The sequence below is a fragment of the Manis pentadactyla genome, chromosome 12 (genome assembly GCF_030020395.1).
Source record: "Manis pentadactyla isolate mManPen7 chromosome 12, mManPen7.hap1, whole genome shotgun sequence".
NCBI lineage: Eukaryota > Metazoa > Chordata > Mammalia > Pholidota > Manidae > Manis > Manis pentadactyla.
The window spans coordinates 102,536,478-102,560,674 of NC_080030.1; the positions used below are offsets into that span (position 1 = coordinate 102,536,478).

Genomic DNA, 24,197 nt, shown 5'->3' on the forward strand with positions numbered 1-24,197 from the left:
TACTCAAGTCCTTTTCTAAATTTGGAATGGTTCCACTTTATATTAACACATGAAACCTATACTCTGAGCCAATATCTAATGCTTTATGAAAAAAATAAGAGTTTTACAAGTTTTCAAATTGGATATTTGATAGATAATCTCATGTTTCTGTGTGGTCACAAGAACCATAACAACTGAGTTATTCTTTTAAAAAAATTTATTGAAAATGCTAGGGACAGAATACATTTGAGACATATTCTTTCTTTTGAAGCCATGAATACTACAGCAAGCGTATTCTTAAATCTGTTCAAATACATTTTCTCTATCTTTGCAGTCTTTTCATTTCTGTTACTGTTTTAAAACAGGCTACCTTCTAGAAGTCCACAGAACATACCAAACCACAGTCCTTGTTTGCCAGGATGACAGGCATTTTCTACTCTAGACTTGGGCTTTCAGTGCCAACATCATTAAGAGAGTCTTCAAATTACTTTCTAAATGTCTTTTTCTCTCAGGATTTTCACTTATGGCTAATTAGACTACTTGCTCCATGCCATGCAATCCCTGTTGCCAAAACTGCTAAATGCTTCAATAAGTAGGAGGAGGGTACCCATGGAGCAAGACAGATGTGATGTCACTGGTTAACAATACAAGTGTGAAGCAGCTGCCTTAATTATGAAGCTTATTAATTCATGGTGTTAAAAAAACTTGGCAAGAGTTCATATAAAATACCTAACCTTTCCAAATAGCATCATATTTTTTAAAACTTAAAATGTATGTTTTCAATAAGGAATGTTTAAGTATCTTGCCTGTAACTAACATTTGCATTTAATACCTATAATTCTAAGTTACAAAGTCACACATAATTTTAAAAGTAACTCAACTTCTTAATTGGCTTTTTAAAAGAATATGCCTTTACATTTTAGTGTTTCAAAATTTTGTTTTGCAGTTGGAATTAAATCACAGGGTAGGGATAAACTATGTCTAGGAGAGGAAGTAAGGTGTAGAGAAAAGAGCTCTAAAGAGCTATTTCCTACAGAATCTGGATAAAATTAATCTCATTAAACTTCAATTTTGTTTCTTTATATTAATATGTATCATGAAGGGTTGTTTGATGATTATAGGTAACATATAAAGTGCCTGGCATGTCATAGGTGCATAATAGAAAGCAGTTATTATTTTTTAATGGATGTATTAGAAAGATAGAATTTAAATAAATGGGTTTCTGTCATAGAATAAAATTAGTGAAAAGAAATAGTCTCGACATAATATTTTGCCTTATACCTAGACCACAGAGTATTTCATTTATTTAAAGATAGTGACATCTAAAAATGTAAGCCAGAAACAGTTCAATTTCTTAGAAACATGAGTCAGTGAAAATGAAAGTCTTGAAAGAGGTGTTAGTAGGAGGAAAAAAGGTTAGCAGGAGTATATTTTCAGTGTTGACTGAAATAAAGACATACATATAATGAGTACTAATCACCAGGAATTAGTACCTGAAATTGTAACAGATGCCACGTTTAAACAAATAAGGAAAAGTGGCGAAAAGATGGCAGAGTAGGAAGGCAAAGTGAAAACATCCTCCTGTGTGTACTCTAAGAAGCAACTACAGTAAATCCAACCAGCCCTGATGATAGCCTGAAGACTGCAGCACAGACCGCCTACGCCTGGGGAAGAGCAGCGTCCACCATGAAGGGTAAAGGGCAGAGCCATGATCAATTGAGACCCAGGCCCTTCCCCAGCCCCAGCCCACAAGCAGGAGAAAGAGGAACGGAGCGGGAGGGGAGAGACATTCAGGAATCCTGCACACCGGGCCTTGGAGACTGGCTTTGGGAACAGAGTCCACACTGCACAGAGCTCCGGTGACGAACGGGCTGCACACCAGGGAGGGCTGGAGCACTCTGGGAGCCGGAGCCTCCTGGCCCTTGGAGGACCAGCACCCTCTGCTGGTCCCCCTTAGAGACAACACAGAGGCTACAGTTTGAAAGGCTTACCAGCAGCAGGAAATGTGCAAGAGGGGCTGGGGTTGGAGGGAGCTCTCTCCTGAGGAGGAAGGGCAGGTGGGCCACAATTCCCCAGCCGTCTTTCAGCCCAACTGCTCAGGCAGTTGCAGGAGCCAGCCCTAGAGATCCACCCCCCTTGCTGGTGACTCGGCACCGCAGCGGTGCTCTCCTGCCACCTGCCTCCCCTGGCCTGCTCAGTTCAGCAGCAGGCCAGTTTTGCTGACAGGAAGATGGAGGGCGAACCACACTTTCCCAGCTTTCTCGGCCCTCCCTCAGCCCAACTGGCCAGACACCTGCAGGAGTCAGCTCTAAACTCTCTACCTGCACCACTGGCCCAGCCCCAGCACCCCGTGGCATGCCTAACCCACCTGGCATGCTTGGCCCAGCAGTGGTCTGCTGCTGCTGACTGGCAGGCAGAAGGCAGCCCTGCCCACAACGAATCCCAGCAAAAGTGCCTCACGGCACACAAAGGGCACATAGAAGTGAGCTGTGGAATCAGCCACTGCCAGCAGACAGGCACAAAGGTGGCCCTGCTGACAGCCCGCAAAGAGAAACTGCAGCTCAACTACAAAAGAGAACCAGGTACTAGTGAGCAGAGCCTAGAGCTTCTGGGCACCACAGGATGCTCACTTCAAAAAGCCATCACTATCGAGGCTGGGAGACACAGCTGATCTGCCTGATACAACGGAAGAGGCATAGAGACGAAATGAGGAGGCAGAGGAATATGTCCCAACAAAAAAACCCAAGATAAAACACTAGAAAAAAGGGTTAAACGAAATTAAGAGATTAGCAATTGTCTTGATAAAGAATTCAAAATAACAGTCATAAAGATGCTTATTGAACTGGGGAAGAGAATCAATGATTTGCGAGAACTTCAACAAAGAGATAGAAACAAAGAAAAAGAGCCACTTGGAGCTGAAGAATACAGTGACTGAAATGAAAAATACAAGAGAAGGAATGAGTGCAGACTGCTGGAAGTAGAGGAAAAAAACAGTGAGACGGAAGATAGAGAACAGCCAAGCAACCGAGCTGAGGAGCAAAGGAAAGAAAGATTTCTAAAAATGAGAAGACGTTAAAAGAGCTGTGTGAGAACTCCAAACAAAACAATATTCACATAATAGAGGTCCCAACGAAAGAAAGAGACAAAAGAGTAGAAAGTCTATTAGAATAAATAACAGCTGAAAACCTTCCCATTCTTAGGAAGGATATCCAGGCCTTGGAAGGTCAGATAGGCACTAACAAGATGAACACCAGGAAGACAACAACAACAAGACATATAGTAATTAAAATGGCAAAGATTAAAGATAAAGGGACAAGTTTAAAAGAAGCAAGAGAGAGGCAGACAGTTACCTACACGGGTAACTCCATAAGGCTATCGGCAGATTTCTCAGCAGGAAACTTTACAGGTCAGAAGAGAGTGACATGAAATATTCCAACTATTGAAAGGGCAGAAACTACAACCCAAAATTCTCTACCCAGCAAGGTTATCATTCAGAATTGAAGGAGAGATTAAAAATTTCCCAGATAAACGAAGTTTAAAATAATTCATCACCACTAAACCAGACTTAATGTATATGTTAAAAGGACTTCTTTAGATAGAAATGGTCATAAATCTACATATTTTTCATCAGTGAAAATAAACCTACAGTTAAGGTAGTAGACTAATTATTTTCAAAGCATGTATAAAGTTAAAAAAACAAACGTAGTAAAATCAACTATGCATAAAATTAGTCAAGGGATATGCAAAAGTTGTAGAGTATGACATCTTATACATAAAGTGTAAAAGAGGAAGAAGAATAAGAAAGTTGTGCATTTAGAATGTGTTTGAAATTGAGTGAAAATCAACTTAATACAGACTGTTGTATATTTAAGTAACTAGTTATCAACCTTACAGTAACCACAAACTAAAGCCTATAATAGGTACACAAAATAAAAAAAAAGAATCGGAGCATAATGCTAAAGAAAACCATTAACTAACAAGTGAAGAGTATAAGAGAGGAAGAAAGGAACAGAGAGGAACTATAAAAAACAGAAAAAATTAATAAAAGGGCAATAAGTCTATACCTTAAATACAAATTGACTGAATGCACCAATCAAAAGACACAGGGCAGCAGAATGGATAAAGAAACAAGACCTATCTATATGCTGCCTACAAGAGACTCATTTTAGACCTAAAGACATAAAGTGTAGGGATGGAAAAATATATATCATGCAAATAATAGGGAGAGAAAAGCAGGAGTAGCAGTACTTAGACAAAACAGACTTCAAAACAAAGAAAGTAAGGAGACAAAGAAGGACTACATAATGATAAAGGGATCAATCCAATAAGAGAATATAACAATTATAAACATCTATGCACCCAATATAGGAGCACCTAACTATGTAAAACAAATACTTACAGACATAAAGGGAGAAATAGATTGCAACTCATATTAGGGGACTGTAACACACTTACAATGGACAGATCAACCAGACAAAGTAAAGAAACAGAGGCGCTGAACAACACATTAGATCAGATGGACTTCACAGATATCTACGTAACAGTCCACCCAAAAGCAGCAGGATACACATTTTTCTCAAGTGTACGTGGTATGTTATCTAGAATAGGTCACGTACTAGACCACAAAGAGTTGTAATAAATTAAAAAAGATTGAAATTGTATCAGGCAACTTAGACCACAGTGGTGTAAAACTAGTAATAAATTATATTAAGAAAACAAAAAACCCCACTAACACATAGAGGCTAAACAACATGCTTCTAAATAATCAAGGGAACAATAAACAAATCAAAGAGGAAATCAAGTAATACATGGAGACAAATGAAAACATATGGTTTAAAATATTTAGAATGCAGCAAAAGCAATTCTAAGAGGGAAGTTATATAGCAATACAGGCCTACTTTAAGAAATAAGAACAATACCAAATAAAAAAATCTAAACTAACAGTTAAAGGAACTAGAAAAAGAAGAACAAACAAAGGCCAAAGTTAGAAGGAGGAGGAACATAATTAAGATCAAAGCAGAAATAAAGTGGAGACTAAGAAAACAATAGAAAAAAAATGAATGAAACTAAGAGCTGGTTCTTTGAAAAGATAAACAAAAGAGACAAACCCCTAGCCAGACTTATCAAGGAAAAAGGAGAGGACATAAATGAACAAAATTAGAAATGAAAATGAAGTTACAATTGATACCACAGAAATACAAAGAATTATAAGAGCAGTCTATGAAAAGTAATATGCCAGTAAGTTGGACAATCTAGAAGAAATGGACAAATTTCTAGAAATGTACAATCCTTCAAGATGGACCCAGGAAGAAACAGAAGATCTGAACAGAGCAATGACCAGTAATGAAACTGAACTGGTAATCAAAGAAATCCCAACAAAAAAAGTTCCAGGACCAGATGGCTTCACAGGTGAATTATACCAAACATTTAAAGAAGAGCTAATACCCCATGATTCTTAAAGTATTCCAAAAAGTAGAAGAGGGAATACTTCCTAACTCATTTTGTGAAGCCAGCATCACTCTAATACCAAAACCAAAGACACTACAAAAAAAAAGAAAATGACAAACCAACATTCCTTATGAACATAGATGCAAAAATCTTCAACAAAATATTAGCAAAATGAATTCAAAAATATATCAGAAGGATCATCCATCATGACCAAGTGGGATTTATTCCCGGGATGCAAGGATGGTACAATATTCTTAAGTTAAACAATGTGATACACAACATTAACAAAAGGAAAGATAAAAATCATATGATTATCTCAATAGATGCTGAAAAAACATTTGATGAAATTCAGTATTGATTCATGATAAAAACTATAAACAAAATGGGTATAGAGGGTATGTACTTCAACATAATGAAGGCCATATATGACAAACCCACAGCTAACACCATACTCAATGGTGAAAATCTGAAAGCTTTTCCTCTAAGATCAGGAACAAGACAAGAATGTCCACTCTCACCACTCTTATTCAGCATAGTACTGGAGGTCCTAGCCACGGCAATCAGACAAGAAAAAGAGATAAAAAGCATCCAAGGTAGTAAGGAAGAAGTTATACTGTCACTGTTTGTAGATGACAGGATACTACATAGAGAAAAACCCTAAAGACTCTACCAAAAAAATATTAGAACTAGTAACTGAGTTCAGCAAAGTTGCAGGATACAAAACCAATTTACAAAAATCTGTTGCATTGCTATACACTAACAACAAACTAGCAGAAAGAGTAATCAAGATAATAATTCCATTTTCAATTGCATAAAAAAAAAATACCTAGGAATAAACCTAACCAAGTAGGTGAAAGATCTGTACATCCTGAAAACTATAAGGCACTGATAAAAGAAATTGAAGACACAAATAAATGGAAATCTATCCCATATTCATGCATATGAAGAATTAATATCGTCTAAATGGTCATCATACTCAAAGTAATTTATAGATTCAATGCAATCCCTATCAAAATACCAATGGAATTTTTCAATGAACTATTGAAATTTTATGGAATTTATATGGAACCACAAATGACCCTGAATAGCCAAAGCAATCCAAAACTGGAGGTAACATGCTCTCATACTTCAAGCTATACTACAAAGCTGCAATAACCAAAACAGTATAGTACTTGCATGAAAACAGAGCAACAGATCAAGAGATCAATGGAACAGAATAGAGAGGCCAGAAATAAATCCATGCATATATGGTCAGTCAATAAATGACAAAGGAGGCAAGAATATACAATGGGGAAAAGACAGTCTCTTCAATAACTGGTGATGGGAAAAGGGAACAGCTACATGCAAGAGAATGAAACTGGATTACTGTCTAACTTTATATACAAATGTAAACTCAGAATGGATTAAAGACCTGAATGTAAGTTATGAAATCATAAAAGAAGAAAACATAAGCAAAAATCTCTTGAAAACAAGCATGAACAATTTTTTCCTAGACTTATCTCCTTGGGTAAGGGAAACAAAATAAAAAAATGAATAAGTGGGATTACATCAAACTTAAAAGCTTCTGCACAATAAAGGACACCATCTACAGAACACAAAGACAACCTACAGTGTGGGAGAAAACAGTCATAAATGATTTTTCTTATAAGGGGTTAACACCCAAAATATATAAAGAATTCATAAGACTCAACATAAAAAAAAAAACACAAATAACCTGATTAAAAAATGAGAGGAGGACCTGAATAGATATTTCTCCAACGAAATATAGACAGCCAACAGGCACATGAAAAGATGCTCCACATCACTAATCATCAGGGGAAATGCAAACCAAAATCATGATGACATTTTACCTCACACCAGTTAGAATGGCCACTATGCAAAAGACAAGAAATAACAAGTGTTGGTGAGGAGGTGGAGAAACAGGAACCCCCGTACACTGTTGGTGGAAATGTAAATTGGTACAGACACTGTGGAAAGCAGTATGGAGGTTACTGAAAAAACTAAAAATAGAAATACCAAACTTCTGGGAATTTAGCCAAAGGAAACAAAATCCCTGATTTACAAAGATATATGCACCTTTATGTTTACTGCCACATTACTTAACTATAGCTCAAATATGGAAGCAATCTAAGTGTCCATCAACAGATGAATGGATAAAGAAGAAATGGTACATATACACAATTGAGTATTATTCTGCCATAAAAAAGAAACAAATCCTCCATTTGTGATAACATGGATGGACCTAGAGGGTATTATGCTAAGTGAAAAAGCCAGGGGAAGAAAGAAATACAATATAATTTCACTTATTTGTGGAACCTAAAAACAAAACAAAACAAACCAAAACAAAACAAAATGAACAAAATAGCAGTAGACTCATAGACACTGAGAAGTGATTGGTGGTTACCATGGGGGAGGGGTTGGGGTGGGTGAAAAGAGATAGTAGTTGAAATAGCTGAAGGGGTAAAGAGGCACAAAATCTCAATCATACTATAAATTAGTCATGGGGATGAAAGTACAGCATAGAGAATATAAGTCAATGGTTCTGTAACATCTTTCTAGGTTAACAGTAACTGCACTAGTTGGGGTGACCATTTAATAATGTAGATAACTGTTGAATCACTATGTTGTATGCTTGAAATCAATATAATATTGTGTATCTACTATACTTCAGTTTAAAAAAGGAAAAACAAACAAAATTCCCCATAATATTCTAAAGAATAAAAATATTCCAAGTGAAGGAGAAAAGAAAATGCTAATGTCACACAGGTCTAATCCCAACCTGCCTTCCCTGGTCTGTAATGAAATGATCATTATCTAATACACTAAATATGATAGGCACAATTCCATCTTCTCTCTTAATTCTTTAGTAGTTTTATTGTTAATAAATTCATCCCATTCTTTTTTGAATCTATATATTTGGCCTATATTATATCTATCAATTGAAGTAATAAATTCTCTGATTTTATTGCTTGCAGGATTTGATGGAACTTCCTACTAACTGTTACTGTGTTTGAGATCTAAAGAGAACCTCTATTCATACAGGTCATGGTTTTAATTTCAGTTTCACTGATTCAAAGCCTTTGCTTTTCTAGACTAACATGCCCTAAATAGCATCTGTTATCATTTGAGTAGCTCACTTCGGACCATTGAAACTTTCTTCATGATGTTCTTTTAATGTGGGGCCAGCAGAAATGTATAGCAAATCTCCTGCACAGGGAAGATTAACTTGCAAGATAGAATATTATGACCTGTTATTCATTCATTCATTCATTTTTAGGGACTCTTTTTGATGATGGGCAACATTCTTCTGCCATTCTTAGAGCATCACACCGAGCTAGGTGGCATCTGTCAGTAGCAACACTGAAGTGTCTTACATAGTTTGTTACCAAGGTCCGTAGTTTATCTATGTATTAACACACACACACACACACACACCAGTTTGTCAGTAACGTTCACTATTCTATCTCCTACCCTTAGAAGGAACCTCACACACTGGAGGCACAAAACAAATATGTTGGGGATGAGCCAAGATACGGTCTGTGGGTAGGAATGGGACCAGTGGAATTTAAGATGGACAAAGGAAGCATACCATATTAAAGATAAAACAGCTAAAGTAGGCATGTTTCATAATATGATTAAGATCTTTCTTGAGACAACTGGATTTAGCTTCACTCCTTCCTATTTGGAAAAGCTGGTTTTGTTTTTAAACTGGTGACTCCATCCTTTTGCCAAAAGGGTGATAATGTCAGTCTAACACCATTTTTCTAAATACCAGACTGATGCCAACTATCCTACTGGGAGAAGTGAAGAACAAAAAGAGTTCAGAAGATAGGGTATAAATGTAGCAAGTGTATGACATTTTTCGGTCAAAACTGATAACATCTGCTATGGACACTGTGGAAAAGGGAGGTCTTCCAACAATACTGTGAAAGGAAGCATATCATGAAATGACCTAATTAAATGTTTCCTCTTTTAGTTTTGAGAGAAAATGGCCTTTCTGGTAAATATTATGCAGATAAAAATTATTTCCCTACTTAAAAAGAAATTCTAATTCTTATCAGAAAAGTTAATAGCTATATACAAAATAACTGGAAAAGAGTAAGAATTCCAATTTATTTAAATAAAATAAATACAACTCTATGGCCAAGTATGAGACTTTAAGTACATATCTTCTCTAAAGGAATGAACGGTCTAAAAAAAGGTACCTTTCATAAACTATGAATATATAAAATCAAGAGATCACTTGAAACTATGTTTTGGTGTTAACTGAAGAGAAACAGTGGGCTTCTGTATTTTTAAATGCTTGGTGAAAATTAATTAATGTTTTATCACTGATTTTGTCATTCTATGGTTACCTTCTAGTTTGTTTTCTCTGTACCAACAATAATTACATTGTAAAGAGGACCTGAAATACTCTCTGACCACTTCTCCTTGTTTCAAAACCACAAGGAGATTAATAGTGCGTTTCTGGACGTGGCAGAAGGGAGGTTAAGGAGGCTCTGTGGGCCGTCTAGGAATCTGTGGGTGCTCACAAAAACATTTAAAAGCAGAACCTCTCAATGACAGGATGATTTCCAGAAACTGCACTGTTAATTATTTCAAACACAATCAAACATTATTATTTAATGTTTCTCTGTTAGTTACATATATGTTCTCTAGTGAATAAACAGTAATTCTTGAGACAAGAAATTAAGAAAACAGTGGTGCCTACAGATGGTGTCCATGTGCTTGCTAGAGTTCTAATGGCCCAGTATCCTCACTCACAGCGAGGTCTCACTGAGATACTACAGACAGGGACATGATCTAGCAGAAGCTGAGACTTTCTTGGGCTAAACACCACTGGATGAAGAGACTGCATCATTGTTGCTGTGGAAATTATTAAAGGGGTACATTGAACAATACCTGTATGAATATACTGTTGTGTTTTCCATATAAATAAGCAAATAAATAAATATACATGCACATGATTTGTTTAGTTACTCACAAAAGAGCTGGCTTGCTTTTAACAAAAATATACCATGAGATCAGTGGAACTGGTTTTAGGCCGTGTAATGCTGGAAAGCAACAGGCTGCTAAAAGGCTGTGGACAGGACTCTCAGTCTGATCCATACCTTTTCATGGAGATGACTGAAGAGGACAATCATTTAATTCCCTTGGTACTGTTTGGGGCTTTTTAGTGGGGTGGAGGAGGAGGATACAGAATGTAATGGCATATGGTTCTCAGAAACCTCCTTTATATACAATGTGCATCCAATCTTAACATGATATACTGTGTACCTCCCATGCAGTACCTTCCACCTCGTGTGTGTGTGTGTATGTATGACATGAAAGGCAGCATAGTACAGTGGTTAAGAAACTTATTCAGGTGCTACACTGCAAACTACTCACTTGCTGTGCAATCTTGGAAGAGTTGGATAATCTGTAAAATGGGAATAATAATGGGGTGTTATCAATATCCAATGAGTGGTGGTTTTGGGGATTAAATCAGTTTACCAATGTGAAGTTCCTAGAATAGTGCCTGGCACATGAAAAGTACTCAAAGATGTTAGCTTTACTGTCTGCTACCAAGGCAGACAAGTACTTAAAAATATTAGATTAAGTAAATACAAGGTAGGTAGATATGAAAGAAAAACTATATTCTTAAATATAACAGATACTAGTTTAATTTATTTGCTTGCCCAAATTAATTAGCCATTATTCTACTATCTTTCCTCCAGATAAATACTGTTTGGGTGAATCTCTAACTAGAAAATTATAAAAACCTCATACTTAGAGATCTAAAAAACTCATTATTTTTTTTTAAACTCTTACCTCAGAAATGAATTTTTAATTGTACAAAAAATCATTTTTTTGATAGCTGCCTCATATATTTTCATCCTTTACTTTGCTATAGAGAAAATAGTAGCTGATTCATAGAGGACCCATCCATCCACCAATTTACTAAAGTTCCTACGAACTACATGCACTTGGCTCCATGTTTCACACAAAGTCTGTAGACTAATTTCTCAAAGGGAAAACACTGAAACATTAGAAAACTGTGAATGGGATTTTGAGGCTTGCTGAGAATGATAAAGCAATTAGGAGAGGTGGGAAAACAGCTAATAAATAAATGGACTACCTCAGAACCAGTAAATTTATAAGAGAAGGACCTTAAAGGCATTATAGTCCAATGGCTCTTACCTTTTTAAAAAAGCACAAACACACCTGAGGAATGAGGTATTTGTAGCATATATCCTGAGGTGCTGATGAAACTTTGTGGTAAATTGTTATACTTAACAAAGACAAAAAAATAAATGCATATATAGTATTCAGAGAGGAAGATGAAGAGAATTTTAATAGTAATTTTAACTTTAATATGAAATTTAACTCTTATTCTTGACAAAAAGGCAAAAATGAACACAATATAGATTTCTTTTGTGTGAAAATCTGGTTGTAATTTGTCTTTTTTTATTTTAAGGGGGGAAGGAGAGAGTTGAACACCTTTTCTGGCATTAAGTCTAAAAGAACTTAATCATGTGGATCCTTATAAAAAGAAACTTTAGTGAACATCACTGATTACCCAAATGGAGCAATAAGAAAGCTTTCAATTATAATCCAGAGGGATTATTATAGTTAAAAGATGGTCACTTGGCTACTGAGGACGGTCCAGCTTATACCTGTTAACCCGGCTTAAATATCATATGACCCCATTTCATTCTCAGAAGGATCCGAGTACGGATGAGTGATCACATGGTCACTTCATCATTGGGGATCTCGGTTCACACATGTTGCTCTGTAACGAGGTCTTTTGACAGAAAAGGGCTTCATAGGCAGTTTCTGCCAAATTTCATGAGGAACTGGATGGCAACAATTTAAGACCCAAATTAAAATAGAAGCTAGGAAATATAATCTCTTTATGTTAAAATATAATGTGATAATATGGAACTCACACTCAGAATTGAAAGCAATTCTTCGGTACCGCACTCAGGCTTCAAACGTTCCTTGAACATTTTAACAGTTTGGTGCTTCAAATAGTAGTAAGAGGCAATTCGGCCATACGTCAGAGGTTCAATGCTCCGATTATCCTATTTCAAGAGAGAGATAGAACAACATATATAAAAAGTAAAATAGAAATGCATATATTCATAAAATTAATGACTCATACTGCAGGTTGCTATTACAACTATTTTGTGAAAAGTTTTGGTTATTATCAGAAGCAAAGCCCTCGTGCTAAAAAGCTGGGCTGTCTTTTCAATCAGAACGTGTATGAGTCATACCTCTCCGATTTCAATACAGTAAGAATGTTCCAGGTCAGCCAAGGCCTTCCCCACCAGACTGGACAGAAACTTGTTCACAGAATCATGTGCCACGTCACTCAGACTGTAGTAGCTGGGAAACAAGCAGATGATGATTATTTGTTTCAAGATATTTCCTATTAAAATGATCACTTTAGTTGCACACGGTTCTTCTCAGCATTTCAAAAAACATTTACATTTACAATATAGCAAAGAAAGAAAGCAACTGCAATTACCACTTCTATTTTACCGATCCAAATCCTCATAGTAAAGTTTAACACTGATGGCCAATGACAATACGTTAAAAATATACAAGATAAACAGATATAATTCACCATCACATTAAAAAGAAACATATATTCCAGTGTTAAAACTGGTATCACTTCAGTTAACACATGCACAGCAAACTAAATTTATGCACTAGGTTTAGAAAGGGTGAGAAGCATATTATATATAATATATAATTCCCTTTTATATATAAAACCCATCCTCAGTAACTTTATAAAACTCAAAGAACTATTGATTTGGATGGTAGATAAATTCTTTCAGGAAATTTAGTCAAGATTTGCTCCTCTAATGCTTAAGGGAGAAATGTCATCCTAAAGACTGGAAGGGACATCAGGCTAACAATAAAGCATTCTAGCTAACTTTCTACATACCCAAAACACATAGGTTCAGCCCCATATATTTTCCCACTAAAAAGCCTAAGGACCAGCAATTTACCAGAATGATCCTCCCTTAACTTTGACAGGTTCTCGGCAAATCCCTAAGATCACTAGGCATCTGTGCCTGGGAATAGACCCAAAAGGCGAGGGAGTACCCTCACAGTCATGGTCTCTAATTCCTGCGGGGTGGCCCCTGTACCCTAGTCAGCACAGACAATTTATACGCCCTACCTCCTTCCAAGCAAGCAACAGGAGTGGAAAGTGGCCTCAGAGAACACACTCTTATCACTGATACCCCAGCAGGACGGTTTTAATCTGTACAGGATTAGGAAAGGGATATTCATAGCTGGGAAGAAAGTGTTAACAATTTCAGATGGGAGAGGCCTGAAGGAGCCACAACCCGTTAAGGATGGTGATTTTCTTTTCCTTCTTTCAGAGGGAAAAGTTTAGGGGCAGTACACTACAAAATTTATTTAAAAATACACAAAGTGGGACTTAAATCATAGCAGGACAGATTTATGCTAGAAAGAGACGTTAGCACAAATGGCTAGGTACACCCAAATACAAGCATCTCCACTGAGAAGGATTCATAACTGGATATTTATTTGGGAAAATAACTGAATTATAATTATATGCTGAGGACTGTAATTTTCACCAGAGAAATATACTTTTAATTTCAGAGAAATTAATGCCTTTCCTGGAAAAGTTCTTCCCAAAGACCAAATAAAGGAGTATTTATCAATGAAACAGATTGAAACCAGTGCTGTTATTAATTTGAGCAAAATCCACATCAAATTGTTATCTAACCAGGCATACATGAAAGTAAAAAGCCAGCATTAGAAACCATGAGGAAATATTTCCTTTCCCCTGAAAAATGACTAAGAAGAAGTGTTTATTTTGTTAGAATAATGTATTCTGCTTTAGAAGTGAAAATAAAAATTCTGGACATTCAAAGCCCCATAAAATAGACAGATCCCAAAAGCCATTCCAAATTATTGACAATAATTTTTTCTTTCATTTTTTTTCCAGCAAATGAAATTTATCAGCCATATTTTCTGCAATATAAGTACTTGTTTTATATTTCACATTCTTTTGGCTTGCTGAGCCAATATATTTTTCAAAAACTATTTTCAGCTGTCTGAATTCATATATAGTCGATAAATTTATTTATAAATTGAAAAAACTAGTGCAATTGTGCCCAGGACACTGAAAAAGTAGTATCATTTTTAGAGCAAGGATCAAGCTATTCCTTATGCAATTAAAATTACAGGAGGAAGACATTATAAAAACAATATTATCATGAAAAACAATAAGTTAAAATTACATTTTTAACTATAAATTTATTTGGCTATTTGAAGACAAAAAAGCCTCATGGATGCTGCTACTGATTACCACAAGCCATGCTCCTATAAATATAGCTGGGATGCCAGTTTTACCATTTTATGCTTCAATTAATAAAACTGGTATGCTTAAAAACATATAAAACCACTAATGATAACTTTCCTTCAGAAATTATAGGTTCTTCTTTTGTATTTATTTTATTCACTGCCTTAGGTATTTACAAGATATATTTTGGTGGAATAACATCCTAGTATTTGTTTATCTAATTATATTGTTAAATTTTTTAGACTAATTTGTGGCTTTTATCTAGATAGTTTTTCCTTTTTTATTTTTAACATGTATACACTCAAGTAACCATCCGATCAACCAGTTGGCATTTCTTAAAATGGTTACAATAAGTTGCAAATAAGAAAAACAAAAAACTGAAGTCATGTCTTTGAGACTGCAACATATTATCCGATGATTACACTAAAATACTATTCATAAACTTGCTAAACATTAATGTATTTTTTGAGTAGAAAAACTTAAAAAACTTCCATTGATATATCTTAATATAGTTGTACTTCTCTAATGTGCTCAACAACATTCTTGATTTGCATAAGAGAAGAAATGCAAAATTCAATTTATCTTTTCAAATTATTTATTTACTGAGGTACATACAAGAATATGCACAAATCGCAGTGTATAGCTAGATGAATTCTGACATGTGTACACAACTGACTAAATCATCACCCAAATTCAATTGAAGGAGTGGAACTGAAATTCAATCTATTAAATATCAATACTTTCATCTTTATGATATCTTGGGGGGTAATCTAGAATTTTTAAAATATCCCTAAAATTGTTTTCTTCAGGTATTCTGGCATATGTAAGTGATGACTTTATTTATTTTTAAAAAGTGCCACCTTTTAAAACTAGAGCATGCTAGTTACAGTATTACATACAAGAATATATTTAAACTCAATCATTAAAAAACTTGTCCCCTCTACAGCCAACACAAATACTAAAGTGCACCTCTTTTTGTTAGCACTATAACTGCACTGATTTGTACCAAATACTATTATTAGTATTTGAATTGAGATTCTAAGAGTACTTAAAACATTTCAAATCCTTGTAAAAGATACAGCTACACTTTAATTAGATATGTCATTTACAAAACCTGAAAAATAATAAAACTGTAAATGGAATTATTTTTTAAGGAACATAAAATTTTGAGACATATTGTATTTTGACACTTTTCTTCGAATAAAGGATGGAGTTTATATTTACACGACCTTCATCAGTAGTATTACAAGGACTTCCCTATCATATGAACTTTTCAGTCACTGTAATTTCTAGCCTAAATAATTATAAGCATTTAGTTTAGTTTAAAAGATTACAATCATTAATTTCAATAATCAGTTCAGTAACTTGAAAAAACACGCAACAGCTAAGTAAAAAGGTCTGTTTTCATGTTGTACTCACCACAGTACAAAATTTATAATTTACTGGTTATTAAAACAAATATTACACAATTGTTTAATTACAGATAAAGGATATATTGTAGTTTCATGCTCACTGCCTTGAATCATCAAGTCATTATCTTCCTTTTGCCGTAAACAGACAGCCTACCTTTGTGTCAGCAGGCTATTTCATTTATTTCACAGAGAAACCCAGTTTCACAATAATTGACTTGTCAGAAGTCCTAATTTATGAGGCTGAGCTCTGTAAGATTTCTCTATATTGGACTCAACCTGCACACAAGCAGGGTTGAATATTTACAATGCTGTTAACAGGTGCTGAGTTGTTTAATGATTCTAATAGCCAGAAGCTTACTGAGAAAGCCAGCGGGATCACACTTACAGGCTGTTTGAGCACAACAATTACTAGTCCCCAGAGAGGTGTGAAAGTCAAAGGCAGTTTGATACTGACAGCATCTAGCACATGGGCTAGACAAGCAAACTTCTATTAGCAGTCCATTGGGAAACAGCCTCTCCCTATCGTAAAAATTTACAAAGTTCATTAAATGTTAACAATCAAAAAGTAAAACAACTTTAAAAAATTACCTTTACAAGATCTTATCAAAGGACAAACAAGAGTATTACACGTAAAATCTCAAGTTATCGTTTCCCAACCTTAATAAGGATGAAATTTCACCAGTTGAGAATGAAAGAGATTTTATTGCAATCTAAAACACAGATAAAGTTACACCAAACAGTTTGGATTTAATGTGAACAGGGGCAGCCATTTCCTGTTTAGTTACCGTAAACCTGGCCAGAGGTCCTGCTGGGAAATGTTTCATCAGTATCACAGTGCTGCCGCCGGACTGTCAGGACTGCCCACTCATTTGTTACAGCACCATGTTTTTTTATGTTCAGATTATGCAGCAGTAATAATGACACGAATAATGAAAGTGGTTGCAGGAACAGCTGAAACTACCACAACATTTTTGTCCCAGAAATATTTAAAAGCTTTCTCAGGGGAAAACAGAGAATAAAACTGAACACACAAATTGAATCCAGAACTCAATTTGGAATATATTATATTTCATGATGCACCAGTACATGTGTTTGTACATATTGGAGCAAACCAATATATATGTATGTGTATGTCTACATACATATATTTCTACATGTAAGTATGTATCTTTATAGGCACATATTATTTGCATATGTATATATACATGTACACACATGTACATATGTATACACATATACATATACCTCACACACAGACAGACACAGAATATAGAGATACAGAGAACAACCTAGGAACTGTGGCTGAAATCTTTATCAACATTAAGATTTGGTTGTGGTGGTGTGTGGTGTGAATTCAAAGTCATGAATAGGGTCATATTTATCCATCTATATATGACTGCATTTTGGAAGTGGTCTTTGTCTTTTCTATTTTAAATAAACATCAGTTTCTCCTTGTAACACACACACGCATGCTTACATGCCCATCTTACCCACCCAAAAGTCAAATCTTAACTTATAGCACTGAATGATAGCTTTAAGGATAAATTAAAACTATATATAATATAAGCTCTTCATTTGAGAATCATTTTAACCTTCTTTAAACTTTTACCAGATCTAAAAATAAGTAGAAAAAATTTTTACTGATTTTCTGAACTTGTGTCAATTTTTTTGTTTCCAGATTTCAGGAAGGGTGATTTTAATTCAAACAGTAATAAAAAGAAATAACCAAGGGCCACTCGGAGAGAAAATTGCAGAGCATGACAATAAGGGACTAAGTAAAATGCGTAAATCATTAAAACAGATTTAGGCACATGTTCCCCATTTTTATCCAGATATGAAGGTATTAAATATAAAAAAAAATAGGTTTTTTTAACATCAAATGAACAAAAGAGCTATAAATTCAAATTAGTATGGTACGGTTCCCATACAGAACACATTTTCCAGCACAGCACTGGAAACAGAAGTGGACAGGGAGCGTAGGTATTTGAGTTCTGGACCTGACAACGAGCCCAGCAATGGAGAATATGGGTCCTGGACCCAGACTGTCTGGACTCCAGGGCTGCGTCTGCCACTCTGGGGCTGCGTGACTGTGGGCAAGGTGCTCAACCTCCCTGTGCTTCAGTTCCTTCATAAAATGGGGATCGTAACAGTACTAAATGAGTCAGGCTTTTGAAACAGCATCTCAACTATAGTAGACACTCAATAAAGTATACGGGTGTAGTTTTGTTTCCCAGTTTACTAATTTCAATTTTTATTTTTACAAACACCCTTCCTGTATTGATGTCATGCTAATGTTCTTCATCTCGTTTCTAGGGAGGAATGCTTAGTTATTTTATTATCGAGCATTCATGCTGTCTCATAGGGGCCCGAAAGATATGAATACTCCTTGGAATTATGCTTTAAAGTTCACAGGCGGTATACAGCACTTTTATTTTTTTTAGCTCCAGTCTATACCTTTTTAAATATTTCATCTTTCACTAGAATAACGGTAAAATCCCAAGCAGTTAGCTTTTTTTTGCCATTCTTTTTCTCATTTATTCCTGGTTTTACTGCATTATACACTGAGCATGCGGCCTGATGGTCTCTACATTTTGAAATACTGAGTTGTTCTTTGTGGTTTAGTACAAGGTACGTTTTTATAAATAAATTTCCACAGGTGTTTTCAAGTATGGCATATTCTTCTTTGAAGGTATGTACAGGGATACACACACATGTTCAAGGATTCTGTTCCTCAAATTCTCTTTTACACAACACTTTCTAATCTCTTGGGGCATGCGGATTCTTAAGAGATGTGTTAAAGTTTCTCAAATGACTCATTTAATTAATGTATTGGACTTCTATAGGTTTTTGCTTTATATGTTTTGATGCTATGGTTTTAGTTACCTAAAAATATGTATTCAACTGTAGGTTTTCAGTGATTGTGCTTGTTATCAGTTTGAACCATCCTTCTTTATCCTTTTAAATCTTTTTTTGCCTTGAACATCACTTCGTCTCATTTTAATTCTGCAGCTGTTGCTTTCTTTTTTGTTTTTCTCCTTCGTATCTTCTTTCACTCCTTAACATTCAGCTTCTCCGTGTCATTTTGATTTGATATGTTGTTTACAAATCATGTTAGGTTGGATTTCAAAATATGGATCTGAGAATTTCTTTCAACAGTGAAGCTTAAATCATTTATAACATTTCTGATTATAATCGACCTGACTTATGATATGAATGAATCCTGTTAGTCCTCCATTCAAAACCTTGCAACGGTCCCCACTTCACCTAGAATGAAAGTGCAAGTCCTTGCGGTGGTCAGTGAGGTCCCACGTGAGCCGGCAGTACCGCCGCCCCCCGCCCGCCCCCTGACCCTCATGTGCTGCTGCTCCCCACGACCCCTGCTCGGCTGTGCCTTCTCCTTGCTGTGTCTGAGCACAGCACACATGCCGCCTGTAAGCCTTTCCTGTCCCCTTGGCTGGAAATTCCGTCCCCTAGATATGCATGTGGTCAACCATTTTACAACTTTCAAGTCTTTGTTCAGACGTCAGTATCTTGTTTTTCCCCAACAATGCAAATTATTATCTATAGTCACCATGCTGTGTATTAGGTCCCCAGAACTTATTTGTAACTTTGACCAACATCTCCTCATTTCCCCTTTAGCGCCTTTAGTTGGGCCCACTCTGTATTTAATACTGCCACTCCCCTTTCTACCCTCTAACTCTTCCGCCTTCCTTTCCTTGCTCTCTCTTTTTTCAAAGCACTTAGTATCTTCAACAAGGTATTACATTTACTGTCTCTGCTAAAAGAATGAGTGCTGTGAAAGCAGAAAGGTTTTTGTTCAGTTTACAAATACATCTTCAAAATGCCTAGAATACTGTGTTGTACATAGTAGGTGCTTAATAAATGATCACTGAATTAAGTAATACAGATTACATTTTTAAATGCTTAGGCTGTAACCTTTTAAGGAGATATTATGGTTTTTGAGACTAGAGATCATTACTTATGTTGCTACCACTTTCCAGTAGAACCTAATACAGCTGCTAATCAGAGCGTTTTCTTGGGATATAATTGACACATAACATCATATTCATTTTAGGTATACAACATAATGATGGCCATCAGATAAGTAGGTGAGGCAATGTGACCTAAGGAATATTTGCTCATTTACATGCGCTTCTGTCACATGAGCAGGAGATAGCCTGAGTTGTCAGTACCCAAGCAATCCCCAGTCTCTGAGGTTCCAGTGTAATTTAAATTATAACCCAAGTACATCCCCTCAAGCTTTCGACTTTGTCCATGAGTTAAACTCCCTAAGTATCTTGTTCTGTTTTTACTAATACTGTTTATTATAGCTGCATGTGGATTTTATCATCATAATATTATTAAATAGAAGGCAGTTTGTAACCAGAGCAACAGGGAGTGATATCTACTCCAGTTTCCCTTCCGTGGGTCCCCTGCCCTGTTCTGACTGGCGTCTCCAGCTGAGCTTTTGGGTCCCTGCACTCTCACTGTTGGAAATACATAAACATTAAATGCATTCCATGTCTACTAACTAAACCTTACCTAGTTCCCACCTCTAACATAATACATTAAATTTCTGATCAATACTATCTGACAGTTTGCAAACTAGGCTAAATCGGGGACAGACTAAACTAGTTTAAACAGTTGGAGAACTAAGGAAGCAAGGGTGAAGAAAAATTAAGAAGCAAATTTGAGGTCTGAAGTCAGTGTAAATAGATGTAGAGTGATAGCATGAAGAGAAGTTGGAAAGATCAGAGGAAGATACTGATGCGTGATTAATTCAGTTCTAGACATGCGGGGTTTGAAATGATGGAGTGAAGTCCAAGTGGCAACAGTCAGAAGGCAGGTGGAGAAATAAGACTGTAAACTGATACCAGATCGGAGTAACCTGTTTTGGAGTGCTCCACACACCGGTGATTCTTTTAAATATTGAAGAGATCGCTAGAGAACTTAATATTATGCACTAAGAAGAGCATGACATCACTTCTACAGCATGCTCTCCAGAGAAGGCTGAACAGGGATGAGGAAACTTCAGCCAAACCCAAATTGAAGGACATTGTACAGAACAACTGGCTAGTATTCTTCTAAAGTGTCAAGGTTATGACAGACAAAGACTGAGGAAATGTCACAGATTGGGGTGAACTAAGGAGACCAAAAATTACATGCACTGCAGGATGCTAAATTGGATCCTAGACAGAAAGGGGACATTGGTGGGACAAGAGATGAAATCTGAATAAAGATGGTAGATCAGTTAATAGTGTCACATAAATGTTTATTTCCTGGTTTTTCCTAATTTTGCTATAGTCAGGTCAGATGTCAACACTTGAGGAAACTGGGTGAGGGGCATACAGTTTTATATATACTACACACTCCTTTTTTGTACTACTTTTGCAATTTTTAGAAGTCTCAAATTGTTTCAAAATTGTAAGTTAAAATGTTTTTTAAAACATTTAAGAAAAGGAGATGCAATACAAAGTTCAGTGTATCTGTAGATTCAGGAAGGGACTATCATTTGCTAAAGAATTTTTGCCTCAGAGAATGATTCCCTCATCTGCCAGTCAGACAAGCTGACAAATGATTAGTTTCTTAGTCTCTAAGCTAGACTCTTAGGATGGTAAAAGCACAGAGAGAACAGGAGTAACAGCTACTAATCAACACTAATTTTGTTCTTCATAATAAACAGAGATCTTAGAAAGCCTTCAATTCATGTATTCGAGCCTCAACAGGACTCTGGGAGGGAGGGAGGCTTTTCCTCACTTTCCAGATGAAGAAGGGGAAGCGGAGAGAGGTGAAGTGACTCGAGGTCAGAGGGTCAGTAAAGGGCAACCCTGGATCAGGAATCAGTGCTCTGATTCCAAATTCAAAGCTTTTTCTACCACGTTAATTGCCTGAAAAATGAACATATCGACAGTTACACACCAAGCTGTCCTCCCCTACCCCTCAACTCCCTTCTAAAAATTAAGGGTTGTGAGCCAGAAAACAGGTTTTCAAGTTCTGGCTTTATCACAAAGTATTTCTGAGACCCACGGTAAGTCACTATAAATTTCCAACCTCCCCTTCTTCAATGTCAAGCAAGGTGGTTGGACTAGAGGACATGTAAAGTCTATCTCTGTACATAATTTCACAATTCTAATCCTGTGATAAATTTACTATGGTAAACTTGCAATGCTGCAGTCATGTTTCCAAATGATATTTTGTACCTAATCCAGAGGCCCTAACAGATGAGGGAAAATGCCTCCATATTCTCAAACTCTTATCTATATAAGTGGAAACACTGGTTGAAGAGAAACAAGTTCCTCAAGGTGCCCACAGGTAAGAATCAGCAATAACGTTTTCATCGCCTCTCTGTTCAAGACTTCACAATGGCTTAATATTTCTCCTTGTTCATATCAGGAGTGCCCCTCGTCTTTCGCCACCCTTCCGTTCCCTCCGCATCTGTTAAGGTCCTGTTCATCTTTCCCCTTTTATTGAACAGCTTCCTAGCTGCTTTTCGGCTGTGAATGTCTCCCCATTGTAGCTCATTCCCTACCACTGTACCATATTTGCTGAGGTATTGACACATTACCGCATTAGGTGATGCCGACCATATTCAGAGCTTCCAATGGCTCACCCAGCCCACAGGATCAGACACAAAGTCCTCGGCATGGCACACAGGCCCTTCGCTCCCTGACGCTTGGCCTGCTTTCCGTCAACACAGTTCTCTTGCCCCCATACTCTTTAAGCTCTGGCTGCAGCACATTTCTTGGCATTCTCTGAACACTCGTTCAAGCCCCGAGGGCCTTTGCCCAGAGAGTATTTTTGTGCTTTCTACCTTTCTACTTCTGTTCCAGATGTGAAATCTGGTTGAAGTAGCACCTCTCCTCTGAAGCTTTCATTCTCATTGGCTTACAAAACAGTTCTGCTAGAGTGCCTATGATTTACATTCCAGTGATTTATGTGTCTTTTTCCCCACAGTAAAAGATCAGCCCTGAAGATAGAGGATGACGTACACTAAGCCTTATGCCTCTGGGTCTAGTATAACATCTGACAAACAGGAGCTGAATGAAGATCTAATCTGTAATATCTGAAGCAAAAGACACTCCGGCACAACTTCCCCAGTGGCATTTCCAGTTGCAGCATTCTTATTAAACTTTACAAATGCCTCACAAACTCTCTCAGCCTCACTCTTCTCTGAATTCCCACTGCTCCTAAGTCAGTTACCACCATGGACTTGGGTACATTTCTGTATGACTTCAGGTGTCCTGTCTTCCTAACTACAGACTAAACTCTGAGGATATGCTATGCTAATTAAGATAAGCTAAGTGATAAATGCATACAGTTATTTACTTTCTAATATATCGTAATATATTGTGATCACATCAGAGACATCATCTGATCTCTGGAGAAATTCATATACCTACAATGTCCAAAGTTCTGAATTTTTTGTTATGTACCTGAACTTAGAGATTATTATTTTCAAACATACGTTCTTTCAGTACAAAATAAAAAGATAAAGTGGCCCTTTCTTTACCTTGGGTTCATGATGAGACGTCGGAAAAAGTAGGTCCAGGTGATATAATCCATTGCATCTTGTTTAGATGTTATTGTACCGCCAGCGATCTCTGCATTTAAATGGTCAGAGAGCACTCCTAATAAGCTACGGGGGAAAACACATATGAATGTTAAATGAAGCACACTCTACTTTATCTCACAGAGCAGGTGGACAGGGAGCTAGTCACTTTCAGGAGAAGAAAAAAGCCAAGAAGAGAAAGTTAAGAACAACAGAAGATACCCCTTGGAGCTAGGGAAGAGCATACTATGGAATAACACTGAGGTAGAAGAAAGAAGAGGTGGCAAGAAAGGGATGATAGTTACTGTAAAGGGAAGACATCCCCTTCATTTATTCAGTGAATATTGAGTTCCCAGTCCTAGAAGGCAACTGTGCTAGGTGCTGTAGAGTGCGCAAAAATGATCAGATGCATTCAAAAAGTGGAATAACAAAATGTTCATTTTAGTTTATGTGAAATACAAAAAAGAGGAAACAATGTCCAATA

General features: G+C 36.5%; 1 protein-coding gene across 3 annotated transcripts in view; it reads right to left on the bottom strand.

Annotated features, from left to right (window-relative positions):
- ASCC3 (activating signal cointegrator 1 complex subunit 3) overlaps positions 1-24,197 on the bottom strand; it is a 275,119-nt gene that overhangs the window by 55,037 nt on the left and 195,885 nt on the right. For all 3 annotated transcript variants that reach the window (XM_057489450.1, XM_036890362.2, XM_036890359.2), the window contains exons 34-36: positions 23,675-23,800; positions 12,684-12,795; positions 12,357-12,491 (exon numbers count right to left, since the gene is read on the bottom strand). In XM_057489450.1, coding sequence (XP_057345433.1) covers positions 12,357-12,491; positions 12,684-12,795; positions 23,675-23,800 — 373 coding nt within the window. The remainder of the gene's footprint in view (positions 1-12,356; positions 12,492-12,683; positions 12,796-23,674; positions 23,801-24,197) is intronic.